The sequence below is a fragment of the Aquila chrysaetos genome, chromosome 3 (assembly GCF_900496995.4).
Source record: "Aquila chrysaetos chrysaetos chromosome 3, bAquChr1.4, whole genome shotgun sequence".
NCBI lineage: Eukaryota > Metazoa > Chordata > Aves > Accipitriformes > Accipitridae > Aquila > Aquila chrysaetos.
Window position 1 is genome coordinate 10,058,062 of NC_044006.1, and position 15,335 is coordinate 10,073,396.

Sequence of the window (15,335 nt, forward strand, 5' to 3'; positions counted from 1 at the left end):
TGTGGGTGAGGGAGTGCGGGGTGTGAGGTGGGGGGGTGAGGGGGTGCGGGTGTGAGGCGGGTGTGAGGTGTGTGTGGTGTGAGGAGATGAGGGAGCGCGAGTGTGAGGGAGGGGGGGTGTAGGTGTGCGGGTGGGGGGGTGTAAGGCCGCGCTCCGCGGCGCCACCGCCCCGCCCCCTGACCGCCCGCCCGCCCGCCCGCGCTCTCGCCTCGCCGCCCCGCCAGGCCGCTGCCCCGGCCAGGCCCCCAGGGGCCGGGCTCCACCGCCTTCACCCTCCCCGTCCCGCCCCTCGCTCCCCCCCCCCCGCCGCTGGGGCTTCCCTTCTCTCCTCATTCAGCGCTGCCTCGCTGCTGAGCGCTCGCCGCGCCGCTAGCCCGGCATGTCCCGCAGCCGGGCTCCCCTCAGCGACCGGCCCCTGTAGCGCCTCCACTCGCGGGCGAGGCAGGGCCGAGGGGGCGGCAGGGGGTGCCGTTGCCCAGCCGCGCCGGGCACCGCGCGGCCATGGGGGGCTCCTGAGGCGGCCGAGGAGAGCGGCGGGGAAGCGGAACGCCTCGCCCCGCGGCCGCCACCATGGAGGAAGCGCCGCCGCCGCCGCCACCCGGCGCCCCCAGCGCCGCGGAGCCCACCGGTTGCCCCAAGGACACCGACCGCCAGCTGCGACTCCGCCTCTGCGTCCTCAACGAGATCCTCAGCACCGAGCGGGACTACGTGGGCACCCTCCACTTCCTACAGTCGGTGAGCGGCGCCGCGGGGCGCGGGCGGGGGAAGCCCCCTCAGGAGCACCGGGGGGGCCGGGCGGGAGGCCCGGCCCGGCGCGGAGCGGCTCCTCCCCGGGCGGGCCGGGGGCTGCGAGAGCGTCCCGGCGGCGCGGCGGCGCTTGGCACAACTTGTGGGAAGTGCCTGGGGCCAGGCCCGCTCCGCCGAGGGGGAGTTTCTTCTGCGGGAGAGGCTGGGGGGTGGGGGTGGTGGTGTGTGCGAGGGTCCGGCGTGGGCAGAGCAAGACCGCCAGCAACCGCGTTTTCTCCTCCTCCGGTGAGGAAAAACCCTGCCGCCGGCGCGATGGAAGTGCCGGCTCTCGCAGCATCCTGGCGGTGCCCTGGCCGCTGGGCCGGGGGAAGCACGCGGGTGTCTCTGCCTCGCTGCAGGGTGTCAGGGACGGATCCAGAAATGAATCTGCTTTTCAGAATGCCTCATCCTTTTTGTTGTTGTTGTCGTTCAGAAGTTGCTGTTAACACCCACTTGGAAACTACCCTTGCTGCCTGTTATTTATAAATAAATATTATATGTATTTTGCTTTAATGGTAAGCATAAATATGTGATTGGGCCGGGTGTGTCTATGCATGTGGAGACAATTATGCCCGCCTCTGAAATTATCCACAGATTAGTTCAGAAGTAAAACTCTATCTGGCTATTTCCTTTTTCTGATATAGGCTCTAGATGTGAAATTCATCAGCACACCACCACATTCCTGCAAATAACTAGAAGAGCCTGCAGTAAAAGTTACTAGATAACAGATACACCATAAAAAAAAAGAAGAATAAACTATTTGATCACACAGAGATCAAGAATCAAAGCAAGGGAAGTCTCTGCAGAGATTTCTAAAAGATTGGACAGGGCAGAAACTCTTTCTGGTGTTTTGCTAGATAAGTACTAAACCCTGATTTCATCTAAATGGGCTTAGACCCTGGACCCTTTTTTACTTATCCTTCTGGCAAGGTTGTTTGTTTGTTTTTTAAAATCAGTTTGTCTTCAGAGTTTTTCAGATTCACCCAAGTGGCAAACTGTCTAACATAAAAGATAAATGAAGAGGATGTGGTTGCTTTATGAACTAGTCTCTACTTAAATCCTCCTTTTCTCTCTCAAATAGTTGAACTCAGAGTCTTTAATTTCAGAAAGCTTCCGAGTGAAGTGCCAGTTAGCTTCCTTCAGAACTGGGATTCTGTCTCACTGTGAGGAGATTCTTAAAAAAGCTGCAAGTTGCAGAAGTGCCCCACCCTACAGACAGAACAAAACAAAACAAAACAAAAACCCTAAGAAAACTCCTCTGTCCTAAGTACTGAATTTGAGATTTTGTCAGCTGCAGGCTGGAATACAGATTCAAGCTGTATATATTTTTAGCTTCAGTTCTTACAGCTAAATGCATTCACAGTGTTAACTAATGGGATTTTCATATATTAAAACCCAAACCAAGTCTTATTTATTTATATTCATTAACTTGGCAGTTTTCATGAGAGCAGTAGTGGGTAATATGGCTTAGGTACTGGTAGGAGAAGATATGGACAAGAGTATGCTTGGCTGTGGTCTCAGGATGGCACTGCAGACAGTCAGAGCCCTTCACAGTCTCTTCACAGTTCACTAGCTACTAGGTGTAGATTGGCTGTAGTATTATCTTGGGGGATTGATTCTGATAGTGCAGCTTTACCCCCCTATGCAGTTTGTGTTTTGGCAATTATGCTTTAATAAAGCTCTGAGGGATAGGGTCTTTCCTATCTCTAGACCTTGGTTTAGAACAGCATTCACACACAGGCTTAGCTTTAAGCATGTGTTGAATGTTCATGTGCTGTCCTAAATAATGACAGTTTCTTCAGTCATTGACCTAGTTCTTATGGGCTGAATCTCTGTACAACTGCATTCAAGTAGTTGAATGGAGTTAGCACCAAGGAAAGGAGAATGAGGATCTACAGCAGTATGTGAGGGTAAAGAGAACAGTAGTGGGATGAAATTTTTAAAAATAAAATTTGGAATGAGAAATATTTTCTGCATAAATTTGGTGGATGGCCATAACTTAATACCTTCTAACAAGATAACGCAAAGGAAAGAATACTGCCCTGCCTCCTACATTGGGCAGCTGACATGACATGCAAGGATAATATAATCTATTTAATCACTGAAATTACAGGCAGTTATAGGGCAAAGTTTTGCCTTGTGACACTACTAAAAGTAATGCTGTAGCACTGGGACCCTGTATTCTCAAATCTACTTAGGCCTCACAAATAAAGTCCACTTTACTCTCATGAGTTTGTTTTCCTGAGTGCTCTGATGTTACTGCATAGGAACTGCTGCTTCTGCCCCATGGGTCTCTTTCTTACCATCTCATGTTCTGTCCGAGTAGCACTTACCCAGTGCAAAATAAACATAAACTACTACACTTTCTGGGGTAATGCACCTAGTTAACACTCAAATGTGGTTGGGTGAGGTTAGGGTTTTTTTTCATAGTGTGAATTGTACTGAAATTTATTATACTTCCATATGTTGCAGAAGCAATTTTGGCTGTAGTGGAGAAAAGACTGCACTTCCTCTGTGCAAGACAGCTGCAGTTCCCAGATCTTACGGAAACTTGCTCCTGTCAAACATGAGATGAGAGATATACGGGTTACAGGTTCCTTTACTTAAGAAACTTTAATAGCTTTGATAAATAAACGAAGGCTAAATCTCATATCTTTCTATCATCAGAATGAGTTTTCCCTAAGTAGGATGGGACAGTGGTGCTTTAGAAAAAGGTTAGGTGAGGAAATTTGTGCTCTTTGTTAAATATTTGCTATTGAAGCCCAAGTCCTCATTAAGTATTCTCAATAAACAATGTTTTAAAAAGCAAACAACTAAATTCTATGGGTTTATTCACAGCACTAAGGTTGCTTGCTAGCAGCAGCTTCCTGTGTTCCCTGGTAATGTAAAAGAATCTCTTAAGTATTTAATACTATGGACTTGGAAATAAATCAAAGTAACTTTGATTTATTAAGAGTATTTTGGTCCTTTCTAGAAGGCTAATATGTGACCATGTTAAAGGAAAGGTTTCCTTTTTCTTTTCTTTTTTGTATGCTTAGAAACCTTTTACTGCTAAGCTACAGGGAAAGTAGGTTTGCTATAAACATAAGGATTCAATCCTTATTTGCTTTGCCTAAGAGATTGTGGTCCTTATTTCGCTTCCATAGATTAATAAAGTGGGTATCATTAAAGTTACAGAACATGGAGTTCTCTTTTCTTAAAATAAAAATTGTGTTAGTCACCATGAAGAACATTTTGCTGTGAGTTTTGTACTCATTTAATAAAAGTGCTCCAGATGTTTACCTATTTAAATAAAATTTAGTCTCTAGAATCTGTTATATTTCATACCTCAAGCAATTCCAACAAATGGAGTTATATCTGCAGATGTAACTTAGATGTCCCATGCCACTACAGCTAAATTAGGCTATTCAGTCTGTTAGGTTTAATACATCCAGTTAATTTTTCACCGTGTATGTTGTTTGTAACATTTTTATTCCATTGAATTTTGGACACAAGAAGGCATTCCTAGTCATTTTTGCTCCTGTTTAGTTTCTGGTACTCCTGTTGATAGGTCGCGTTACAGTATTATGTATCAGAACTTTGGAGAGAATGAAACCCAGTAGCTTTTCTCTGTGGTTTGTTCTAGATCTCACAAGATGAGATGATAATTCCAAGGGATATAGCTATTTTCTTTAAACAGAGTCTGGTTTTTATATTAAATGGTAATAAATACAGATATGATACTCATGCATATAATGATTTTGATAGTGTTACTTTTCCTAGATTAAGCTTCAAAATGAGGAGTTACCATGCTGAGAGAGGGCAAACTTTTTTCTACCAGCTTACAGTTGATGAAGTTACAGATTTGATTATGAATATGCATGTGCTGTATTGTGTCCTGTCTCAGCTGCCATTTTGTTAGGCAGGTATGATGTTGCAAGATATGGAATCCTCCTTGAAGAAATGCTGTGCAAATCAGGAGTATTAATAGATAATACTGCAGTTATGCAGGTATGTTACTAACTTCATTAATAAAGGCTCATTACACAGCCAAACCTTTTAAACAGCAGGGAGAACTACAGGGAATGGATGAAAACATACTGCTGCCAATGTCATTAAAGAACTACTGATCAAATATGAAGCAAAGTGGAAAGTTGTCAGAAGCTAATGGAACTTTACTAAAAGTTACTGATGGAGCAAGATAAACTTCAAAGAGATAAAGGCAGATAATTCTGTTGTAAGTCTCTGGTGAGATCATAAACCATAAGGATTTTCAGTCTCCAGACTTCAAGATTCAATTAATCCTTTGCCTCCCTTTGGCCTCTTTTAACTCTCTGTAATGTATGCAGAAATGTTTACATTTTGTATGTGATCTTGTAAATATTTCTTTTCTATGTGACAAAATTAAACCAGGTGATAATTTAGTTTTGATAAATGTCAAAGCATCTGTCTGGTGGTGTGCAGTTTTGCACAAGTATGTGGCTGACAGAAGAGTCTTTGGGTGCTGAGGTGCGATGTCCGCACATTTTAGCCCTTAAACTTGCCTGTTCTCTAGGGATCTGTTCTTGCCTGTGTTGTCAATCTGCATGAAAAAGTCACAGACAATTCATTGAGAAAAGAAAGGCTGTGGTTTGTTTGAATGCTGCATGGTCATTCCACAGAATCCCAGTCAAATCTGTGATACTAACATTGCAGTAATTAAAGACCAGCTTTCAAGTAAGGTAACACAGGAGCCCTGAGCAATTTCAGATGTACTCATTGACCATCATTCTAAAAATAGATTGAATAGTGGGTACACAACAGTTAGATGTCAGTATTTAAAGGTTTGGTTTACCAGTTTGTAGATATAATCATATGAATTGCATGTGAAAGTGTAGTAACAGTAAATATCCATACAGTAGATTGCAAAGGTAGGTATTTTGTTGCATACACATCTTCCCCCCGCCCCCCCATCCTTTAATTTCACTGAACACTTAGCTCTAACCTGCATATGCAGCTCCCACAGCTTAGGTAATTGCAAGTATATAAAGCCAAATTATTCTCCACATTGTATATAAATATGGCTCTTTAATCTTTCCAAATAAACCACCAACTTGTAAATTTTGATGTCAGAATGACAGGATGTACTTTTAGCTTGAGCAATTGCTGTGTGTTCTGTGCAGGCATGAAAATAGTATGAAAGTTGAACTGTCCTTATCAGACAGGTATCAAGTTGGATAAGTAGTTGTACCAGGACTATTTTTAGGTTTTAATATTATGCCATCCTTTATTTTTATATGAAGGTTAGACGTCTTTTTCCATCTTATCAATTGTATAAATAAGTTATGTTAGGACACGTGCCATCAGATAAATTAACCCACATCCTACAACAGACTCAAAATATTTATGTTATGCTCCCTTTTCTTGCTTGCTTTGTAGTTGCAATTGATCTAGTCTCTCTGGATTTTTGCTCTCCGCCCATCGTGAAATATGATAAGCATCACAGGCGTTTGTGTTTTTTGGTGTTTTTTTTTTTTTTTTTTTCATATTTCACAGTCTTGTTTGCATCCAAGATTAGGGCTCTGGTGCTCAGACAGAGTAGCAAACAGACCATTTGTCTCGGCTGTGAGGTGTGGTTTCCTGTCCTACCCTGTTCTTTGCCTGTTTCATCCTCAGTAGGTAGAGATAAACTCTGATTCTGGAAGGTGAACCATATGGTTTGGGTAATGTTGCTCCTTTATTATGAGACAGCTAAAAGAGCAATTGGGGAGAGGAAGGAGATGGAAAAGGAAATTTCTTTGGAAGTGATCTAAATTAGCTTAGCTATTCTGTTGTTTTGGTCAGTTGGTCACATACAGTTCCCTAGAGCTAGTTGTTAATGATTGTGAATGATCAAGATTTTCTACTGCTGAGTCTTAACAACGTGGGACATTTTTCTTAAAAGCCTGGTTCCTGACATACGTAAATTGAGGAAGATTGCAGCTTTCATTTTAAATGGCATGTTTGTAGCCCTTCTTGTAAAGCAAAGTTTGAAGAGGTAACATTGCAAAACATAAATGCTCATGAGGTTTGTTTTTTTTTTTTTAGGGGCTTGTGTTATGACTCTTGAGTTTTGGGGCTGGCAATTCTGCTAGTAGTTTTCTATTCAGACTAAGTGTAGTGCAAAATTAGCTGCTAAAGGCTGAAATGCAAACAGATTAAAAGGTTCTTTTGCTGTGGATACAGAGAATGTGAAGAAAACAGTCTGGATGTAGAAAGTGAAGCAGAAGTGAAAAACAGAAAAGCAAAACAAAGCAAAGGGAAAGTTCTGAAAATATTTTTTCATCTGAGCCTGTGGTCTGCAGAGCCCAGTTTACAAGCCATGGAATCTAAGAGCAGGGATGGAGGATACAGAATTCCCAGGTTCTCTTCCGCTCCGAGATGCGTGTCCGAGCTTCATTTTTCACTTGGAAAATTGTGAGACCAGCCCATGCCTTTTGCAGTGAGGCTTTACAAATCAAAGATATATAGGAGTACAGTAGATTTTTTTGTATGAACAAAGCTGTTTAGTTCTTCTTGCACTCTCACAGAATGTCCACAATGAGAAAATGTCAGTAAATCCCCTATGTAGTTTCATAAGTTTACTGCCACACAGGTGAGAACTAAACCTCCTTTCTCTTTGCTTCCCTTAGTTCATTCCAGCTTGGTGTGCATCTGACCCTTGTTACCCTTCATGTCAGGTCTACTTTGGTCTCTTTACATCCTTCAGAATGAGGTGTTTGACCTGACTCTGGCTCTATGTTTCTCCTTCCTATGAATTGCAGTGATGACCATCAATCAGTCCTTTTGCCATTTGTCCCTCCCTCTCACTTCAAGGATGCCAGTTGTTGTCTGAACATGTGTCAAGATCTTGGGGCGGGGGGGGGGGGGAAGGTTGGCTGCCCTGTGCTTTCCCCACGCCACGGTGGTGCCTCTGCAACAAAACTCACTTGCAATAGCAGTCTGGGAGCTGAGTGAGTATAAGGGAGGGACAGAGACCCTGGGCTTTGGTAGGAAAGGGCATGTGGATCAAAAAGTGAAACAAGCATCACAGCAGAAATTGAGTGAGTTGCTCTGCACATAGCTGAATACATGTTTGATTTTACACGATTTTTGGCTGGTTTTTGCAGGAAGCAGACCGATACCCATTACAGGACCTTGTTTGTCCCTGACTATAGGAAGTCACTTTTAGAACTTTGCTAATTTTCCCCTTCCCAGGTCACGCAGTGTTTGTGCCATAGGCAGGAGTACTGCTTTGCAGGAGTGGGAAATGTGGTTCTACAATTTTACATCATATGATAGAATCATGAAAAATAGTCTCGGAGAGGATCTTGATAAACCATCCCATCATGTTCTGATCTGAAAGGATGGTAATTTCTGATGATTTATCCTGGTGTTTGGATGTCCTTATTAGAAATGTCTTCCTAATGCCTAACATAATGTCTAATCTTTTTTTGCAGTGAGCACAGAGGTGATCTCTTTCTCTTTGCATCAATCCCTCAAGTATTCCATGGATGTTTTCACATGTCGTTTCAGACTAGACTAAATTGTCAAATTATTTAACTTTTTTTCTCAAAAACTATTTAATTTTACTTCTGATAATTATTTGGATTCTCTAATCTATGTGTTTCTTGAACTCTAGTGCCCAAAACACAGGCACAAGACACTCCCAAGGTTTTAGCAGTACCGAGTGAGGGAATGGATTATTTAACATTTTTTGTACATTACACAGGAGTATTATCATAGCACAGGAGCCTTATGAAAGATTTATCTGAGTTTGTACCTGTATTTGAGGACAACTCATTGCTTATACCAGTGACCGTGACTGGGTGTCTGCATAGAGGATTTATGGGAGCAGTCTAATATTTAGACTTCTGGGGTGTACCCTGGAAAGGCAACACTGAACCCTCCTTAAGGGGAAGAGAATGATGTGTTTTCAAGCCAGCTTTCCTATGTTCAGATCCTGGCAGTCCCAGAGGCATCCCACTCTGAGAGGGTATCTAAGGCTTGAAAAAGCAGGATCTCCGAAGTGCAGTGTCTGCCTGCAGGCATCCAGATGAGTCTGTGACAGATGAAGCTTTTGAGAAATTACTTATTTCTGTTGCCTGCCTATTGTTTCCTTCAGGCACTTGCAAGAAAATATAAGGGACTATGTGTGAATTTCCCTCTTCTTTCCAGCTGTAGAATCTCTTTTCTGTTGTTTTTGTTTCCAGCCTCAAATGGATTCTCAGCCTGCAATGGGTGTTTTCTTGGTAAAGGCCTTACACTGTTGTAGTGTGTTTTAAGATGTAAATGATAATGTATGTTTTGACTTTGGTGATGCTTGAAATCACTGTGCAATGGCAGTCAATACTGGTCGCCACCAGAGAGAGTACTGCTGACCCACATATATCTGCTTATCCCCTTGGCCTTCATTATCTGCAGAGGCTACCATCAGTTTTCTTGCACGAAATGGGGATTTACTGTGGCCTTTACTGTGGCAAAGACTTTCAACTCTCCTGCACTTCATCTCCTTTTTTGAGATACTCTTGAAATTAGGAAATATATTCTGTGGACTCATCTAGTTTGTGCAGATTTTTTTTTTTTTCCCCACTGCAAATAGCAATTGCCATGATTGCAGAAATCTGTTTTGGATCAAATCTTTCAAAATTGTCCTGAATGGTTGTATCTTGTGGCTTCTTCTCTGACTACATTGCAAGGTTTCTTTGCAGTCGTCTTTCAGCCAGCCCCTTTTGTTTTGTGCTTTAGATGACATGAAAGCATGTGTAGTTCACAAATAATGCTGCTTATTACCATTGTCTTTGTGTTGTGGTGGGATACTTAATCCATATTTACACAGCAGTATTTCTGTTAAATACTCTGAATTGACAGATGATCCCTTGATTAGTGCAATCAAAGGTGATGCTATTTCAGAGTGCATGAAGGCTGTTTGAATTAAGGATGTAAAAAGTAGGGCTGGACTTGTGGCATAGGGTGGCTGCTCTTTCCTCCTCTGTTAGGGTGGCTTCAATCCATTCCTGCCCTGCCCCTCTCTTTGTCTCTGTTTCTGCCTCAGTATTTTGCGTTCTGTTTTTAACTTGGGTTGAAGCAACCAGTTCTGTGTCTTTGAAGGGTCGACTGGAAGCATCACTATCTTATCATGTTTCTTATCTATTTTGAAGAGTTCCCATTTAGCAGTGGGAATGACTGCAGCATTCTCAGCCTTTAACAGCTAGAGGCAAGAAAAAGATTTGAAATATGCAACAATGTCATTTCTTAATCAGCTACAAAGATTTCATTGTGGAGCAGTGCAATTCATGCAAAGCCATGTCTCATACAAAGACTGAATGCTACCTTTTACTACTTTTTCCCTGTTAGATCACAAACTGAGGCTTGGACTGGGGGTTGCACCAACAGCGTGCCTAAGACCTAAGCAAAGTCTTGGATTTAAATACTACTGCAGATGAAGGTTCCTGCCTGATTGCCTCGCCAAGCCTGATTAAAGCTTTAACACTGCCTTCTGCACATATGGTTGAGTCAAACTGTAGTGGACATTCAGAACTGCAGATCTATACTGGGAGAGAACCTCAGGGTGGTTATCTGGACTAAAATGCCTGACTCCTGCATATACAGCCTCCTTTACCCATCTGTAGAAGCCACTCATCTGAAGAAGCCTTGGCTCCCTTTGAACTGCCGATCTCAAGACCAGAGTAAGAGAAAATGGCTCTGTGGCAAGAAAACAGTTCCTTTGCTCTTTCTAACGAGCCCTCCTCCTTAGAAGAATAACTCATTGCTTACACAGCTGATAGCCATCTGTCAAGCCATGAGATAGTGATTGCCCAAAGCTGAATGGGAGCTCTGATAGGCCCCTTGAAACCTAGTGACAGAAAGACAGGTATTGACTATTCTGGGCATCATGATGCTTATGTAAGGACATCTGCTTTTTCACCGGGTGCTATTAGCACAAGAACTTGTCACAAGCTGGCTGGCAATGCGACTTCCTACAGCTCTGGAGACAGCTGCAATTTTATGTCATATATCTTTGAGCTTCAGAGAGGGCAATAGATTTCTACACCTTGATTATTTAAAGATTAGGGTGGTTACTGAGATGATGGGACTGTAGAATGGAGTTAAAGGAACATTTATGTTCATGTAAGGATATTGGGTCAATCTCGCTGCTATTGCCATTGCTATAATTATTTTTATGGACGTATATCAGCCATACAGATAATACCTTGCTGCAACTTATCTGATGTCTCATGACTCACAGAGTAAATTTTGTGACCATTCTTAACCCGACTTTCGTTTTGTACGTCTGGTTTTGCTTGTGGTCAGTTTTTGTGCCAACAGGTTAATTTGTTGGTTCCCAAACCACTTAGCTTATGTAAAATGAGGGCACCTTTTTTTTTTTTTTTTTAAGAAGCACTGTGTTGTAGTCATTAAAAATCTTTGCAGACTAGTCATCATTTAGTTGGTCTGGTAATACACTTCCAGTTTAAAAAAAAAAAAAAAAGGAGCAAACAATCTAAAATGCAGGGTGCTGATTATATATTCCCTGTGGATTTGTCAGTTGTTTAGTTGCCACTGTCTAAGAGTTAGGGCCAACATTTTCAGGGCTCCTTCAGGCATATATTAGGAACTGCTTGGCTGTATGTTTTGGGTGTGAAACTTGATGTGATTGGGCTAGGAGTTTGACTTGCACAAATTGGGCTGCGGGTTTAATTGTGAACCAGTGTCACTACCAGTGATACCAAACCCGTGTTCTTTCTGCTAGTGTGTCTTGCCCTAATGTGTCAGAATGAGCAAATATTGATCACTGAAAGGTCATGATGCTCACCCCTTCCCTGAGTGGACCACTTTTTAAAGAGAAAGGCTAGCACAGTCCTTTGCAACTGGTGACCCTGACTGCTGAGGTTGCCACCAAGGAGTGATGCTTGTCTCTGTGATCTGAGCAATTTATTAAGGAACAGCTTTGAACCTGTGAGACTCATTTTACTGGATGGCTGTCAGATGTTTACCTTTGTATATGATAGAGTGGCTTAGATTTAAAAAAGCCTAACAACATCATCTACATCTTTTTATACTTTTTTTCTTATCTACAGTAAATCACTTCAGTGCTAACACTTTTGTCTTGAAAGTTTTGCCTGCTCATGCTTCTGGCATCCTAGTGTGGTTTGAGTAACTTGGAACAACCTGTCGTGGGATACATGAGGGGCATACATGTCAGGAAAGAGGGGAAAACATAAAAGGTTGCATTTGGGGATTATTTTGGAGGCTGAGGAAGCTGACAATGAGAGGAGTACCCTGATACTCAAAGTGTCCTGTGTCACTGGTGGAGGGCCCTGCTTTGGGGACAGACTCCTGATAAGAATTTGCATTTTAGTGAGTTCTTATCTCAGATAGGTGGGTGGGTTTTAGCTACACAGCAAAGTCTCTGGTCCCATGGGACTTTCTGTCTAATCTGACAACTGCTTTGAATTCATCACCTCACAGGGAGCCATTTGCTGTTAACCTCATCACTAGGTGGCTAAAGAAGCCCCTTTCATTTTGTTTGAAGGGGCAATAGCAGAAGGTTGTAAAGCTTTTGACTTGGTAAAATGTTTCGGACTCTGAAACTTGATTCTTAAACAGAATCCGGGTGGCTGTGGGAACAATGGACAAGCCTAATGTAGGTATATATGAGCAGGCTGTGTGCTATTTAATGTGTAGGTCACAGAGGAGAAGGCATGGAGGCAAAAGTTTTTCTGTCTTGCTAGATCTGATCAGTGGTTAATGCCCTGTATTAAGCAAGAGACTTAGGCTACAAATGTAGTAAACAAAACAGTGCCAGGCTTTATTCTCTGGCCCACAGGCCAACTGGCATGAGCTGGTCTTGTCTTGTACCACTGAACTCTCCGAGTCTTGAAGTAGGATGGCTGCATTTAAACTGCCTATTGGGAATGGTCCTTGGCCCATCCTAACGCTGGCACCATGGCTGGGAATTGTTTAGGAGAATGCTAGTAGGCCTGGGCCAGAGGGTGCCAGGAGATATTCTAACAGTTTTCTAACAGAATTGCAAGGCTCAGGCCCATGTTCTGGCGCTGATAGCTTACTAGTACAGGTCCCACCCCAGACAGTGGCACATCTTCCTAAAATAGGACTCTGGTAGAACAGTGATGCCCATGGCAGAGCTGACACCCAGACCCAGTGCTAGCTTTTCTGTGTTGGTGACTGGTGCGGATGGGTTTATTTCTGATGCTTTGTTGTTATGTGAAAGTTGTAGGTGCCAGGCCAGAAGTGTTGGAAATATGTTTTGTCAGCCTCCCTTAGATTTTTGTCATTACTGACTCTGTTGTCGTCATTACTTGAGGTCTTTTATTTTCTTGATCTGTGGAGGAGACAGAAAGGAAATACAGTTTGAATGGGTGGGGACTACTTTAGGACAGTGTGAAAAGGAACTGGATGTTAATTACCTAATTCTGAGTGTCATTACTAACAGTTGTAAGCTGAGATACTGTAGACTGAAAACACTTGGGTCCTTCATATGAAGTGCTGCTTGCTCATTTCTGTTTTATTTACTTCCCTTTTTATTGTGAAAGATCAAAGGCTTCAAATGATAATCACTGGACACTTGCATATAATTTTTTAGCTCATATCCCTCTGGCTGCTGGTGGTTCTGTCTCTGTTGTGTTACTGACTTTGTGCTCAGAAATCAGCTCAGATGGGAAGCAGCTGTTTGTGAGGAGAGGGTGTTGACAAGACACAAAATAAGGGAAGAACGGGGGGCAGATTTCCAAAGAGAGCTGCAGAAATGTGTTTGCTATGAGTACTCAGTTGTCAGAGGCATGATCCCTCAACAGGAGAAGGAGAGATGGATATTGGGAAGACACTTTTCCCAGAGTTTGGCTCCTTTGTTGGCTCTTAAAACTTTACATGGGAAACTATCCCTGTTGCAAATACATGTCTCCTTCTTTGCACTGGCTCAAGTGTTTTGCTCACATGCGAGAACATGTTCTGAAAACTTGTCAGTAAATAAATAGTGATTTTCAGGCTATATGGACCAAAGATGATTTTTTGGGGAGGTATAGTTGAAAAGTGAGATTTACCAATTAAGTTATTTATACAAGTCAAAAGTACCACTTCAGTTTTTAACTTAGTCATTAAATGGTACAGGGCACACAAAATCCAGTGCATTTAGTGTTGCAGTATCTGTTTTGCTGGGCTTTTTACAGAGTCAGACCTCTAGCTTTGCCACTACTGAATTTCTAGAATTCTGCTGCATTCAGTCCTCTGACCTTCACATTGCACCCACATTCTTGGTTTACCATTGCCTTCCCTTGTAGTGGATTGCAAAGCTGTTGCACAAGGATGGATAATCTTACTGAACACGTTTTTTTCACTTCAGTGCATTCCTCCCTCTCTGTTCAGCACTCACAAGTAGTATTTGCTAGAGTAACTGCACTTAGAAGTTAGGGAGAAAGAACAAAAAGCATTTAGAAACAAAAATGGACCAATAAATTTAAGGTATAGTCAAGGCTTTTGAACTAAATGCAACTGGAAAGAGTATTGGTTGTAGATGAATGGAAGAAGACAAAAAGGACAGGTCAGTACTTCTGGAATTAGAACAGGTGATTGCAGACATATTACATCATTACATAGTCTTTCACTATTCACCAACTATGATGGTTCTCTGAAAAATCAGCTGTGGGCAGTTCCTGTTGTTATAAATTAAGAATTGTGCACAGTTTTTATTACTTTGCTTTGGTTTTCGTTGTTGGTTGGGTTTGGGTATTTTGTATGTTTGCCAAATGGGGCAAAGCTTTCGTACTCTTTACTCAGTCAGCAAAACACTCCCTGAAGAAATGTGTGTTTTCCTATTTTTTTGACTGTTAAGCCTCTCTTTCTTTAAATATTTAATGTATTCAGCTGCATCTGGATTTTAACATGGTGAACAGATCAAGCTGAGGAAGCTTTGCTTTATGGATGGGTTTGTTGGTGAAGGGTACTGGAAGTTTTCTGCAGTTACACAGAGTAGCAGAGGAAAAGCTAAAAAGAAAGATTACTTAGGATGATATTCTGTTTTGCATTATGTCTGGTAGAGCACCTTTTGAGGATTCTGCTATCTCTGTGGACTTTATCCTGCGGGGTGCTGAAGCCAGGAGGAGGTGGAAAAGCTTAGCCTGTTCTAGCAGGTGCCTGTCACCTTGCAGTATCAGCATTTTCTGTGTATAGAATATCAACATCATGAACAGCAAGGTACCTCTGGGAATTTCACTCTGACCTCTGTTTCCTTCCCCATTTAAAAACAGCTTAATATGCATCTTGACGTAAAATAAAGCTAGAAAGAACAGCCAGCCTTTTGATTGTTTTTTTTCTGTTATACTGTGTATGCAGTACATATGCATGTCATAAGAGATCCTTTTGCACAATAGAGGCCAAGGCATCTTTCTTAAGCAGTTGCACAAGAAAAGCCACAATATTTGGAAAGTAAAGTATGAATCAAAATTTTTACAGCACACAACCAGAGGAACTGAAATTTGCAATCAGCAAGCAAGAATTAAATTGCAGTGGCAGCAGTTGCTATGTCCAGGTGGTGTGTGTTTGGAGGCAAGGCT

General features: G+C 42.4%; 1 protein-coding gene across 2 annotated transcripts in view; it reads left to right on the plus strand.

The window, feature by feature from the left end:
* Window positions 1-311: 311 nt before the first annotated feature.
* PREX1 (phosphatidylinositol-3,4,5-trisphosphate dependent Rac exchange factor 1) overlaps window positions 312-15,335 on the plus strand; it is a 173,598-nt gene continuing 158,574 nt past the window's right edge. For both annotated transcript variants that reach the window (XM_030009455.2, XM_030009456.2), the window contains exon 1: window positions 312-735. In XM_030009455.2, the coding sequence (XP_029865315.1) occupies window positions 571-735 (165 nt within the window). In that variant the 5' untranslated portion in view covers window positions 312-570. The remainder of the gene's footprint in view (window positions 736-15,335) is intronic.